The 13,551-nt window shown below is 52.1% G+C and overlaps 1 protein-coding gene across 1 annotated transcript in view; it reads right to left on the minus strand.

Annotated features, from left to right (window-relative positions):
• Nucleotides 1-13,551, minus strand: part of spega (striated muscle enriched protein kinase a) — a 684,640-nt gene that overhangs the window by 30,613 nt on the left and 640,476 nt on the right. Inside the window, exons 37-40 of the mRNA XM_068034685.1 lie at nt 4,533-4,649; nt 3,973-4,140; nt 1,491-1,613; nt 392-574 (exon numbers count right to left, since the gene is read on the minus strand). Coding sequence (XP_067890786.1) covers nt 392-574; nt 1,491-1,613; nt 3,973-4,140; nt 4,533-4,649 — 591 coding nt within the window. The remainder of the gene's footprint in view (nt 1-391; nt 575-1,490; nt 1,614-3,972; nt 4,141-4,532; nt 4,650-13,551) is intronic.

A 13,551-nucleotide genomic window follows, 5' to 3' on the forward strand; every position in this document is an offset into this window, starting at 1 on the left:
GTATCTTAGTAATCACCGCTGCCATTTTGGATTAACTGGGAGAGAAAGGCCTCATGAGCAGAAACTCCATCTGAATTAGGCTAACCTGCGTTGGAGAAAGATATGTTTAACCAATGAAAATTAGGACACGCCTGCACCTCCAGTAGGTGGATGGTTGCCCTCCGCAGATGACAGGACGTCTAGAATCATCATCTCAACTCCGACCCCATTGGGGGGGGGGGGGCCATGCACGAGAGAGCAGTGGGGTTATCTGTGCTCCCCCTCGATCTTTGGGCAACAGTGGACTGACTGGTCGATGTTACACCTGTCCCCTGAATGCCAGACAATGTCAAAGTGCACTGAGCTTTCCCGTGCCTGGCCCCGTCGCTCCCCACCAATCGCACGGACTCACGCTGAGCTTGCATACCCAGTTTCTCGTCCTCGATAACGATCCTTTCTGAGCTTTGACTGTAGGGGCCTTGACCAGCTTTGTTGACACAAGCCACTCGAAACTTTAGTGTTCCGCGTGTTAGCTCAGTGGCGTTAAAGAAACAGTCGGTGATTCCAGCTGAGGTAACCTTCCACCTGTCCTCTCCTGTCACAAGGAATAAATAATTTGCATTAACCAAACATACAACTGGCCTTTAACACAGTAAAACATTCCCAAGGCGCCTTGCAGGAGTGTTAATCAGGTAACATTTGACACCGAGCTATATAAGGAGATATTAGGACAGGTGACTAAAAGCTTTGGTCAAAGAGGGAGGTTTTGAGGAGCATCTTAAAGGAGGAGAGAGAATCGGAGAGGTTTAGGGAGGGAATTCCAGAGCTTAGGGCCCAGGCAGCTGAAAGCACGGCCGTCAATGGCGGAGCGATTAAAATCCTAAATCTGCAAGAGGACGGAACTGGAGGAGTGCAGAGATCTCGGAGAGTTTTGCAGCTGGGGGAGGATACAGAGATAGAAAGGGGCTATAGGGGGTTGTAAAAACATGGATGTGAATTTGAAGCAATGCAGGACTGGGAGCTGATGGCTGAGTGGGACTTGGTGCGAGTGAGGACACGGGCAGCAGAGTTTTGAATGCCTCAAGTTTACGGAAGGTAGAACATGGGAGACTGTGCAGGATATTAATGGAATAATCGAATTCGAGGTAAAAACAACATGGAAAAGGAATTCAGCAGCAGATGAGTTGAGGCAGGGAGGAGATGGGCAATGTTACGGATGTGGAAATGGGCGGTCTTGGTGATAGAGACAAAGTTGGGTAATAAGCTGGGAAAGTGGGAATTTTGGACAGATGAGACATCGATGGGAACTCTAAAGATGAAACCCACCTGGAGTGAAGAAGTGGTTAGATATTTCCTGCTGGGTCTTCCTCTGTTGTGAACAGTTGCTCAACACTCAGGGTTGTTCAGCTTTCTCTTGGTACCAGTTAATGCAGAGAGTCTGGGAGGATTGGACAGGACACAAAAACCCAGAGAAACCCACCGCGCCTGACCCTACTGGATGAAGTCCTTACCAGACAGTTTCTGCTCCAGCGTGTAGCTGCAAGGACCGGGCGTGTCTGCTGGCTTCCAGAGTATAAGGGCTGTGTTCTTGTATTTTTGGGGGATTTCGGGGGGCCCTGGTCGTCCTGGGAGACCTGGGAAACAAATCAAGAGCGGGAAGAAGCTTGGAGGAATGAGTTCAGATCAGAGTCCCTCCTCCAATAAGTCTCATCAAGCAATGCAGACAGTGGCTCGGTGAGTTTCTCTCTCACCTCGCAGTTAGAAGCTTGTGGCTTTAAGCCCTGCTTCAGAGACTTGAGCACAAAATCGAGGCTGACGCTCCGAGTGCAGTACTGAGGGAGTGTTGCCCTGTCATTGCTGCCGTCTTTCGGGTGAGATGTTAAACTGAAGCCCTGTCTGCCCTCACAGGTGGACATAAAAGATCCTATGGTCACTATGTCAAAGAACAGCAGGTAAGTTCTCTGCGGTGCCAATATTTATCCCTCGCTCACTAAAAAATGGATTATCTGCTCATTTATTTGTTATTTGTGGAATCCTGCTGTGTGCAGATGGGCTGCCATACCTGCAACACTTCAAAATGTACTTTAATATTAAAAAACCCCAGAACATCTGTTTTGATAGGTTAAGATTCCGAACCTTGTGTGCCTCTGTTAGTCAATTGTTGACCTGTGTAGTTTAACTAAACTGCTACAACCTTAAACTAAATGGGCAGCTTGAAAGCTGATAATTTCTCTCAGAATCTCCAATGTAATGAGGAAAGTCAGTGGGACAAAGGAGACAGTTAATATATATGGAAATATTAAATTTTGCTACAGTTATACAAAGCCCCGGTTACACACATCTGGAGATCTGTGCACAGTTCTGGGCACCGCACCTTCAGAAGGATATATTGGCCTTGGAAGGAGCAGATTCACCGGAATGTTACCAGGGTTTCCAAGGGTTAGTTTATGAGGAAGGATTACACAAACCAGGTTTGTATTCCCTGGAGTACTGAAGGTTAAGGGGTGATCTGAGAGAGGTTTTTTCAGACTTTGAAAAGAAGTGGGATTGTTGATGAGAGAAACATTTTCCGCTGGTGGGTGCAATCTAGGACAAGGGGACATCAGCTGAAAATCAGAGCCAGGCTATTCAGGACAGATGTTAGGAAAGACTTCCTCACACAAAGGGTGCACGACGTGCGGAACTCTCCCCCACAAAAAGCAGCAGATGCTCACTCAATTCATCATTTTAAATCTGAGATTGATAAATTTCTTGTAGGTGAGGGTATTAAGGGCTATGGAGCCGAAGCAGAACAGTCTTGAGGGGCTGAATGGCCTCCTCCTGATGGGCTGAATGGCCTCCACCTGATGCTATCAAAATATATTGTCACTTTTCTCTGCCTTAGATTCGATCTGCCATGTGAGGGTGAAAGTGTCAGGGAATGTGATTCTTACAGGTACTGAGATGAAGTTTCGAAATGATGTTGCACCAGAGCCACAGGGAGCCTGGTTCACCGACCCTGCATTAGCTCATCGGCCATAGTGGGCACTACAGTTGGCCTCTGTGCCTTGGGGTGAGGGAGGAGAAAAGTGGGCTGGGCTTCAGTACCCACAATGCCCCCCCACGATGGAATGCCCCCTCTGTTTATGCTTGAGTTGGGGGGGGGGGGTGAGGTGCTCGAGCAGTGTCCCAGGAACCCACCCCACCCTGTGAAAGTCACCCGGAAAGGAGTGGGTGTTGGGGTGGGGGAGGTGGGGGGGGGGGGAAGAGAATCGGTGAAGGGAATAAAACAGTGTGGGGGGGCGGGGGGGGGGGGGGACGGTTGGAGGTAAAATGGACAGATGGCTGAAGATTCCAGAGGGATCGGGCCATCGTGTCCCGGCCCTGGGTAAATATATCATAGCATTACATTCAGTCCACGGCACAGGAACAGGCCATTCGACCCAACTGGCTCATGTGTTTATGCTCCACACGAGCCTCCTCCCACTCTACCTCATCTCACCCTATCAACATACCATTCTATTCATTTTTCCTTCATGTGCTTATCCAGCTTCCCCTTAAGTGTATCTACACTATTCACCTCAAACACTCCCTGTAGTAGCAGGTTCTACATTCTCACCACTCTCTGGGTAAAGAAGTTTCTCCTGAATTCCCGATTGGATTTGTTTGTGACTATCTTATATTTAGGCAAAACTGGTGAGTGGGAAAAGAGACCACAATGACCAGAGCATCCTGACTAAACATTTCTACCCTCTCCAGCCTCGCCACCACACCCTCCCATCCCGACAATATCCGTGTGATCTCCTGGAAGAGACTAAAAGCACCGAGGAAAATACCCAGGGCCAATAAGGGAAAATAATATTCTGCAAAATTCCTTTCCGACTGATTCTGGCAATTGAAACTAGTTGTGCAGATCCCAGGGACCGAACATCCAGTGAAAGTCCAGTGATTGTGGGAACTGGAGCACATTCCCACCACTCTGCCGTGATTACCCACTTCTAATTGGGCACTTACGAGCGAGGGACACAGTGCAGGAGCAGCTGGCTGTGCCCAACGGGTTGGTAGCTGCACACTCGTAGATGCCAACGTCCTTTTTTGAGGTCTTCAGTACGGTCACTAGCTGCCGGCCATCAACACAGGAGACAATCTTAACCCGGTCATCGGACACAAGCAACCTCTGGTCTGAAAGAGAAAAGTAGGCAAAATGTGGATAAGGCAGAGTGACAGGATGTGACATCATAGCGACAGAAGGTGACACCAGAGTGACAGGATGTGACATCACAGTGACGGAGTTGTGGCATCGCAGTGACAGGATGTGACATCGCAGTGACAGAGTTGTGACATCGCAGTGACATCGCAGTGACAGGATGTGACATCGCAGTGACAGAGTTGTGACATCGCAGTAACAGGATGTGACATCGCAGTGACAGAGTTGTGACATCGCAGCGACAGGGATTTGTGAAATCGCAGTGACTGGATGTGAGATCATAATGAGGGGAATATGACCTCACATTGACAGTGTCATGGCGTTCAATGAGAAGGTGATGTCAGGTGAACGAGTCACAAAAACTGACCTTTTAACCAGGTGACACTGGGTGTTGGGCTTCCCGCTGGTAAACTGCAGAGGGTCAGGGGGTCACCTTCAAGCAGCATCTGATCTTTAAGTTTAACATGGAAGACAGGAGGGAAGTCTGTGAACACAATCAAAAAGAAACCTCGTCAAGTTAAATGCACATTCTGACAAAATGAACCAACACACAGAAACTAAAAATACAGGACCCACGGTCCCAGGCAAGGATTATTAACCCTTCAAGTCTGACCCAGGCTCTCCAGGAAATAATTAATCTCCAGGACACTGCTGCAGAAACACCCAGGAGAAACGTGACAGGGTGTTCAGAAATATTGTGGGTCTTTTCAATTACCTTGAACATTTTTGTTTAAAAATTACAAAATAATCAGAGGTGGGAACAAAAGCTGTTTGACTGGGTCGGGTGGTTAGCGATCCAGTCATGAAACCTCCAGGTACATAGTCAACCAGAGTTGGGAACTGTAACCAACGCACAGAATCTAAAAATACCGACCCACACCCACACACAGGGAAACACAGTGTACTGGAACTAAAACTCTATCTCCCAGGGCAGGTACAGCACAGGTTAGATACAGAGTAAAGCTCCCTCTACACTGTCCCATCAAACACACCCAGGGCAGGTACATCATGGGGTTAGATACAGAGTAAAGCACCCTCTTGACTGTCCCCATCAAACACTCGCAGGACAGGTATAGCACGGGGTTGGCTGCTGCCTGATTGCAGGTGCTGAGTGCTGATTGCAGCAACGAGGTGCTGCTGACTGCTGCAGTCAGTCAGTTGGAGGAGTTTCTGCTGGGGAGAGTAGCTGCCACTGGAGAAGCAAGTGCTACAGTTTTTCAAAAACATTTTACCGCAAGAGACTTTCCAATCAGGCTGTGTTTGGAGGTGGGTGAGAAGTACCTGAAGCTTTCTCTGTATTGGACTGTTGGGGGAGGTTGCAGAGGCTGGAACAACAAGGAGTGGGGCTACCAATTCCTAAAGGAGCTGTACATTTTCACTAAGCACACAGGCAAGCTCATTCCCCACCCCAATTCCCCAGCCTGGGTCATCAGGAGCTGCCTTGCTAAGGAAAGAACAGAAGAAGGATAGTGTCTGGGCAGTTTTGAGCTGACTCAGGTGAAGACGCCTTCCCTAATCGGAAGAACAGAAGACTGGAAAACAAGGAAGTTTTTTCAGAGACTGTTTGTTGTGCTCACCACAACACCATAGCCAAGCCATCGCTCCCAGCCTGTCTCTTTCCTTTGCACTCCAACAGCCTCTCCCCTAATTTATTTGTTTATTATTCAGTTTATAATTATTGCTTTATTCTTTTTTTTCCCTTTTCTTGCAAACTTCGTAATTGTTGGGCCTACTATTGGGGCTGGGCGTGGCTCTTGAACCCATGGCAAGCCCTCCATCACCGGTGGCAGGGTCCTCAAACACTCAAGCGGCTGCAGCCTCTGTGGTCACTCATGGGACCCCATCACCCTTTAAATTAATAACATCTGGCCATGGGGTAAAGAACTATCCCCACTCCCAACATGTCTATAGAGGCCTGCGTAAAGACAATGGCCGGGGTTGTCGGCCCCTCGGCCATTCTGGCAACCTCAAAGATGTATGGGAAGGCTGTTTTCTTCCTGAAGACCGAGCGGGCCGTGTCCCTGGCCCTGAGTAAGGGGCTCACTGTGGGGGGGGGGGACCTTACTGCCAGTGGACCCTCTGGGGGTCATCGCACAGTGGATAATGTTATCAAACGTCCCACCCTTCATTCCCAGTGAGTTCCTCCTCCCCCACCTGCACCATCTGGGGATCACTGCAGTCCCGCTCTGCCTTCAGGAAAACAGCCTCCGGCATGTCTACTCCTTCCGCCACCAGCGTTTTATGCAGCTAGCGCGGGAGGAGGTCTTGGAGGGCCACCTCGGTGTGGAGTTCTGGGGAGGGCCTACCGTGTCTTCTGGACCTCGGACGGGGTGCGGTGCCATGTCTGCAAGAGGGTGGGGCACATTCGTAAGAACTGCCCCAACCTCCTGGCCGCCAACTGCACGTTGACGGCCCAGGGTGACGCCACTGCACCTCCTCCCACTCCCCCTACACCTCCTACAGACACCGTTCAGTCGGTTCCAAAGGTTGTGGTTTTCACGGCCTCCAGCGGGGTGGGGGGTGCCCGTCTGGGTGGAAGAAAGACACGGAAGAAAAATAAACAGCAAGAGGCGTGTCCCCTGGACACCATGACACAACCCCAGCCTGAGCTCAGCCCATTGCCCGTTCCCAGGGAATCCACCTGTCCCAGGGCTGGGCTCAGGCCCAGGATAACTTAAAAAAAAAGGAGGGTGCGGAGGCGGAGGCCTCTGATGACATGGAGGTCTCTGAGCCTCTGCGCCCAACTGGGAAAAAGAGGAGAAGGCACCCCTCCACAGAGGTGGTGCAGGGCCCATCTGTTGTCGGGGAGCTGTCTCCTGTTTCGGGTCCCCAGGTTCCCCTGCCACCACTAACATCAAGTCTGTAAAGCCTGGGCAGACGCTCCCTACCCCTCAGGATGGAGGGGAGGGGGAGACCCCTATACATGTGGCCCCTCCTGAGGGAGCAAGTGAAGCCCTGCTTGTAGTGGGGGAGCCTGGGGACGCTTCCCTTTCTGCCACTGGGTTAGGTGTCCTGAATGGAGTGGAGGGCGAGGCCCTAAAGGCTCTGCCCTCCCAGCTAAAATTCACTCTGCACCAGGACATACCCGACCCAATTATAACTGAAAATGTTGCCCCATCTGCTGGACCTGTGGGTGCTGATGGGGCAGGAGATGGCCTCCTCTCTCCACCTCTAGTCTCGGCTCTGGTTGAATTTCTGGAGTTGGGAATTTCCGTCTCCCCTGGACCGCTCACAGGCCTGGCGATGCAGGTGGAGGGGGGTCCTGAACCGCTGATGCCCATAGGCTCCAGTTTCATAGAAAAACTCAGAGAGGGCTCCTCCACCATCGATCCTGGGGGACGTCCGCCCCGCTGTGCGGTGGGTGTGTCGGCCATTGGCGGTGACGACCGGGAGGAGGATGGGGACTCGATGTGGGGCACGGAGGACAATCTTGATTCCATCGCCAGTGAGGTGGTGGAGTCCTTCGTGCCTCCCACCAAGTCTCCTCTCATCCCCATGGCGGAATTCCGGGATTTCCTTGCAGCATGTAGGGGTTGCTGCAATAAAGTTCAGCTGGCCCTCGGCCCTTGGCCGAATCTGGCGCTGATCATCCAGTCCATCCGTGCCGCCCTCAAGAAAGCGGGGAAGGGCGCGGCTGTGAAACTGGTTGAGAAGCGCCAATTAAATGCGTTCCTCAATGGGTTGCTGGGGCAGTGGAGGTCCAGGTCTACTTCCATTCCCTCCTCACAGTGAGGTGTTGGTGATGGTTTTGAAGTACCTTTGACATGATGATAACCATAGCCAGCCTTAACATCAACGGCAGCAACAGGTCTCACCGCAGATTTCACAATCTCTCAGTCCTCAGGGAAGGGAGATATGCGGTGAGCTTTCTGCAGGAAACCTACACCATTCAGGGAGACAAAGCCACCTGGCTCCTGGAGTGGTAGGGTGGGGTCTACCTGAGTCACCTCACCCCTATTTCTAGTGGGGTGGCTATCTTGTTGGCCCCGACTTTTCAGCCGGAGATCTTGGGGGTCAAGGAGCTAGTGCCGGGTCGTTTGCTCCACCTTGCCGTTCGCCTGGGTATCACGCCGATTCAGTTTGTGAACGTGTACGCGCCCAGGCCCGGCACGTTGCAAGCGCGCTTCTTTGAAGAAGTGTCCGCTGTCTTGAGCTCCATCGATAGCGGCGAGTGCATCATCCTCGGGGGGGATTTTAACTGCATCCTTGAGGTGGGGGATCGCTCCGGTCCCCAGCGCGGCAAGCATCAGTGGAGAAGTTGAGGGGACTGATCAGCTCCCTCAACTTGGCGGAAGTCTGGCAGAATCTCCATCCCGACTCCAGCGCCTTCACATGGAGGTCTGGAGGAGGAGGGTCCCGAATCGACCGCCTCTACATTTCACAGGCTTATGTCTCCCGCGTCTCGGCAGCCTCCATGCGGCTGGTGCCGTGCTCGGACCACCGCCTGGTGTGAGTGGAGTTCACTCCGCTCTGCATACGGGCGGGGTACGCGTACTGGCACTTTAACAACCGGCTGCTGGAGGACGAGCGATTCTGGGACACATTCCGTCGATCCTGGGCCGACTGGAGAAGGAAGCAGGGGGGCTTCCCCTCCTTGAGCCAATGTGGGATGTGGGCAAGACTCACATCTGCGTCTTCTGTCAGGTCTATGCGAAGGGGTCGACCAAGAGACGGGAAGCCGAGAACAGGCATTTAGAGAGGGAGGTGCTCGACTTGGAGTCCCGCCTCGGTCATGCCGTCGCGGACCCAGCCCGATGGCAGGCATACAAAGAGAAGGGTGTGCTGAGGGACCTGCAGCTCATAGAGTCCCAAGGTGCGTACGTGAGGCTGTGGATCCAGATCCTGGAAGATTTGGACTGCGCCTCACCCTTCTTCTACTCACTGGAAAAATGGTGGGGGGTCTGTAAGCAGCTCGTTGAGTTGCTGGCCGACGACGGATCCTCCATCTCGGATCCAGAGGGAATGGGTCTCCTGGTCCATACCTATTACAGTGTGTTGTTCTCTCTGAATCTGTCCAGCGAGGATGCGCCCAGAGTTTTGTGGGAGGACCTGTCACAGGTCAGCCGGGAGGACGTCGAAGGATTGGAGGCTCCGCTCACATTGGCGGAGCTGACAGGCACCCTCCACCAGCTCTCGAGGGGCAAATCCCCGGGGCTGGATGGGCTGACCCTGGAGTTCCTCAGGGCGTCCTGGGAAGTCCTGGGGGACAATTACACGCGGGTCCTGGGGGAAAGCCTGGCGACCGGGGAGATGCCCCTCTCATGGCGCAGGGCGGTCATCGTCCTGCTGCCGAAGAGGGGCGATCTCCACCTGCTTAAAAACTGGTGTCCGGTCACCCTTCTCAGCACGGATTACAAGATCTTTGCCCGGGCTTTGTCTGCCCTCCTGGGCTTCGTGCTGGCCCACATGATCCACCCGACCAGTCCGACACGGTCCCAGGTCAGTTCATCCAGGACAACATTCACCTGGTCTGGGATCTGATCCATCTTTCCCAGAGGACTGGTCTGTCAGTTGCCTTTCTCTTCCTCGATCAGGAGAAGGCGTTCGACAGGGTGGATCATGTATACCTTTTCGGGACTCTGCCTGCTTTCGGACTCAGGCCGCATTTTGCGGCCTGGGTCCGACTTTTATACACCGCTGCAGAGTGTCTGGTCAAAGCTAACGGGTCTTTGATGGCGCCCCTTCGCTTTGGGAGAGGCGTGACGGAAGTGGAGGTAAGAGAGGAGGGGGAGTTGCATTATTGATTAGGGAGGACATCACAGTAGTACTTAGAGCGGATATCCCGGGGGGGAACATCCAGCAAGGCCATATGGGTGGAACTTTGTTGGGATTATACTATAGGCCCCCCAATAATCAGAGGGAATTGGAGGAGCATATATGTAGGGAAATCACAGATAGGTGTAGGAATTATAGGGTTGTAATAGTAGGTGGTTTTAACTTCCCTAATATTGACTGGAACTGCCTTAGAGCTAAGGGATCAGATGGGGAAGAATTTGTAAACTGTGTCCAGGATAGTTTTCTGAAGCAGTATGTGGATGGCCCTACTAGAGAAGGGGCTACACTCGACCTCCTCTTAGGAAATGAGGCTGGGCAGGTGGTTGATGTGTCAGTGGGGGAGCACTTTGGGACCAGTGACCATAACTCTACCAGCTTCAAGATAGTTATGGAAAAGGATAGGACTGGTCCTCAGGTTGAAGTCCTAAATTGGGGGAAGGCTAATTTCGATGGCATCAGACAGGAACTCTCAAAAGTTGAATGGGAGAGGCTGTTTACAGGTAAAGGGATGTCTGGCAAGTGGGAGGCTTTTAAAAGTGAGATAGGAAGAGATCAGGGCCGGAATGTTCCTGTTAGATGGAAGGGCAAGGCTGGCAAGTTTAGGGAACCTTGGTTGACGAAGGATATTGAGGGTCTGGCTAGGACAAAGAAGGAGGCATATGTCAGGTATAGGCAGCTGGGATCAAGCGAGTCCCTCGAGGAGTATAGGGGATGTAGGACTACGCTTAAGAAGGAAATTAGGAGGGTGAAAAGGGGCCATGAGATTTCCCTGGCGGATAAGATAAAGGAGAATCCTAAAAGATTCTCTAAGTATATTAAGAGTAAAAGGGCAGCGAGGGAGAGAGTGGGTCCCCTTAAGGATGAGTGTGGTAATCTATGTGTGAAGCCACAGGAAATGGGCGAGGTCTTAAATGAATACTTCTGTATTTACTGTGGAGAAGGTCATGGAAGCTAGTGAGTTCAAGGGAGGAAACACCGATATCCTGGAGCATATCAACATTACAAAGGAGTAGGTGTTGGAGGTGTTGAAGTGCATTAGGTGGTTAAATCCCCCGGGCCTGACCAGGTGTATCCTAGGGTGCAATGGGAAGCAAGGAAGGAGATTGCTGGGGCCCTGGCAGAGATTTTTGTATCATCGTTAGCCATGGGTGAGGTACCGGAAGACTGGAATTTAGCTAATGTTGTGCCTTTATTTAAGAAGGGCAGCAGGGATAAGCCAGGGAACTACAGGCCATTGAGCCTTACATCAGTGGTGGGAAAGTTATTGGAAGGGATTCTGAGAGACAGGATTTATTTGCATCTGGAAAGGCATGGTCTGATTAGGGATAGTCAGCATGGCTTTGTGCGTGGGAAATCATGTCTCACGAATTTGATTGAGTTTTTCGAGAAGGTGACCAAGAGAATTGACGAGGGCAGGGCGAAGGACGTTGTCTACATGGACTTTAGCAAGGCCTTTGACAAGGTCCCGCATGGTAGGCTGGTCCAGAAGGTTCGAACACATGGGATCCAGGGTGAGCTAGCAAAGTGGATACAAAATTGGCTTGGTGATAGGAGGCAGAGGGTGGTAGTGGAGGGTTGATTTTCAGATTGGAGGCCAGTGACCAGTGGTGTGCAGCAGGGATCAGTGCTGGGCCCTCTGTTGTTTGTCATATATATTAATGATCTGGATGTGAATGTAGGGGGCATGATTAGTAAGTTTGCAGATGACACCAAAATTGGTGGTATAGTGGACTGTGAAGAAGGTTGTCTAAGGTTACAACAGGGTATAGATAAATTGGGAAAGTGGGCAAGGGATTGGCAAATGGAATTTAATGCAAACAAGTGCGAGGTGATGCATTTTGGGAAGTTAAACTAGGGCAGGACAGATACAGTGAATGGCAGGGCCCTGGGGAGTGTTCATGAACAGAGAGACCTTGGGGTGCAAGTACATAGTTCCCTGAAAGTGGCAACATAGGGAGACAGGGTGGTGAAGAAGGCCTATGGCATGCTTGCCTTCATCGACCGAGGCATTGAGTACAAGAGTTGGGACGTCATGTTACAGTTGTACATAACGTTGGTTCGGCCGTATTTGGAATACTGTGTGCAGTTCTGGTCACCGCACTACAGGAAAGATGTGATTAAGCTAGAGAGGGTGCAGAAAAGATTCACAAGGATGTTGCCTGGTTTGGAGGGCTTGATTTATAAAGAGAGATTGGATAGGCTGGGTCTGTTTACCCTGGAGCGAAGGAGGCTGAGAGGGGACATGATAGAGGGATATAAAATTATGAGAGGCATAGATAGGGTAGATAGACAGAGTCTGTTTCCCATGGTCGGGGTGACTAAAACTAGAGGGCATAGATTTAAGGTGAGAGGGAGGAAGTTTGAAGGGGATCAAAGGGGTAAATTTTTCACACAAAGAATAGTGGGTATCTGGAATGAGCTGCCAGAGGAGGTGGTGGAGGCAGGAACAGTCGCGACATTTAAGAGGCATCTGGACAGGTACTTGAATGAGCAAGGCATAGAGGGATATGGAATCAATGCAGGCAGGTGGGATTAGTATAGATAGGCATTATGGTCGGCATGGACGCAGTGGGCCGAAGGGCCTGTTTCTATGCTGTACGACTCTATGACTCGATGAGTGCGTCAGGGATGCCCCATGTCCGGCCAATTGTTTACCATCTGTGTGGAGCCGTTCCTGTGCCTGCTTTGCAGGAGGTTGACGGGATTGGCTCTGTGTGAGCTGGCCATGCGGGTCATCCTCTTGGCTTACGCCAATGAAGTGCGCCTCACGGTCACAGATTCCGTTGACTTGCGGAGGATGCGCGACTTCCAGCAGACCTTTTCTGCCGCGTCCTCCGCAAGGATCAATTGGGAGAAATGTTCCAGTCTCCTGGTAGGTCAGTGGCGGGTGGACTCCCTGCCGGACGAGTTGACACCTTTTGCGTGGAGCACCAGGCACCTCCTCTATCTGGGAGTCCACCTTAGCCCCGCTGAGGAAGCCTGGCCGGCAAACTGGCAGAAATTGGAGGCGAAAGACATCACTTGGCTGGGCGCTGGACAGGACTGCTCCGAGTGCTTTCCTACAGGAGCCGAGCGCTTGTCATAAACGAACTGGTGGCCTTGATGCTATGGTACAGGTTGGTCACTTTGGCCCCGCCCCCTGTATTTGCCACCAAGATCCAGAAGAAACTTATCGATTTCTTCTGGGGCAAGAGGAAACACTGGGTCTCTGCCGCGGTCCTGAGTCTCCTGATCGAGGAGGGCGGCCAATCGCTGGTGTGCGTCCGCACCCAGGCTGCGACTCTCCGCCTTCGGACCCTGCAGAGATACCTGTACGTCGAGCGTCCTCCCAGATGGTGTGCGCTGGCGACGTATTTTTTCCGCCAGTGTCACTGCCTTCAAGACGACACGCAGCTCCCGGCGGAGACCGTTAGCTGCGCCTCTCTGAGGGAGTTGCCTGTCTTTTACCGGGATCTTTTCCGAGTCTGGAACATGGTCGCCTCCAGTCAGGGCGCTTCCCCGCCGGCGGAGGAGAACGCTTTGGCTGTCCGGGCGGCTGACTCCAGGGATGGACCGGCGGGCGGAGGAGTAGCCAAAGCCCCCGAATGCCCCTCACTGCCGGTGCCGCACAA

This window comes from Heterodontus francisci, chromosome 7, assembly GCF_036365525.1.
Source record: "Heterodontus francisci isolate sHetFra1 chromosome 7, sHetFra1.hap1, whole genome shotgun sequence".
NCBI lineage: Eukaryota > Metazoa > Chordata > Chondrichthyes > Heterodontiformes > Heterodontidae > Heterodontus > Heterodontus francisci.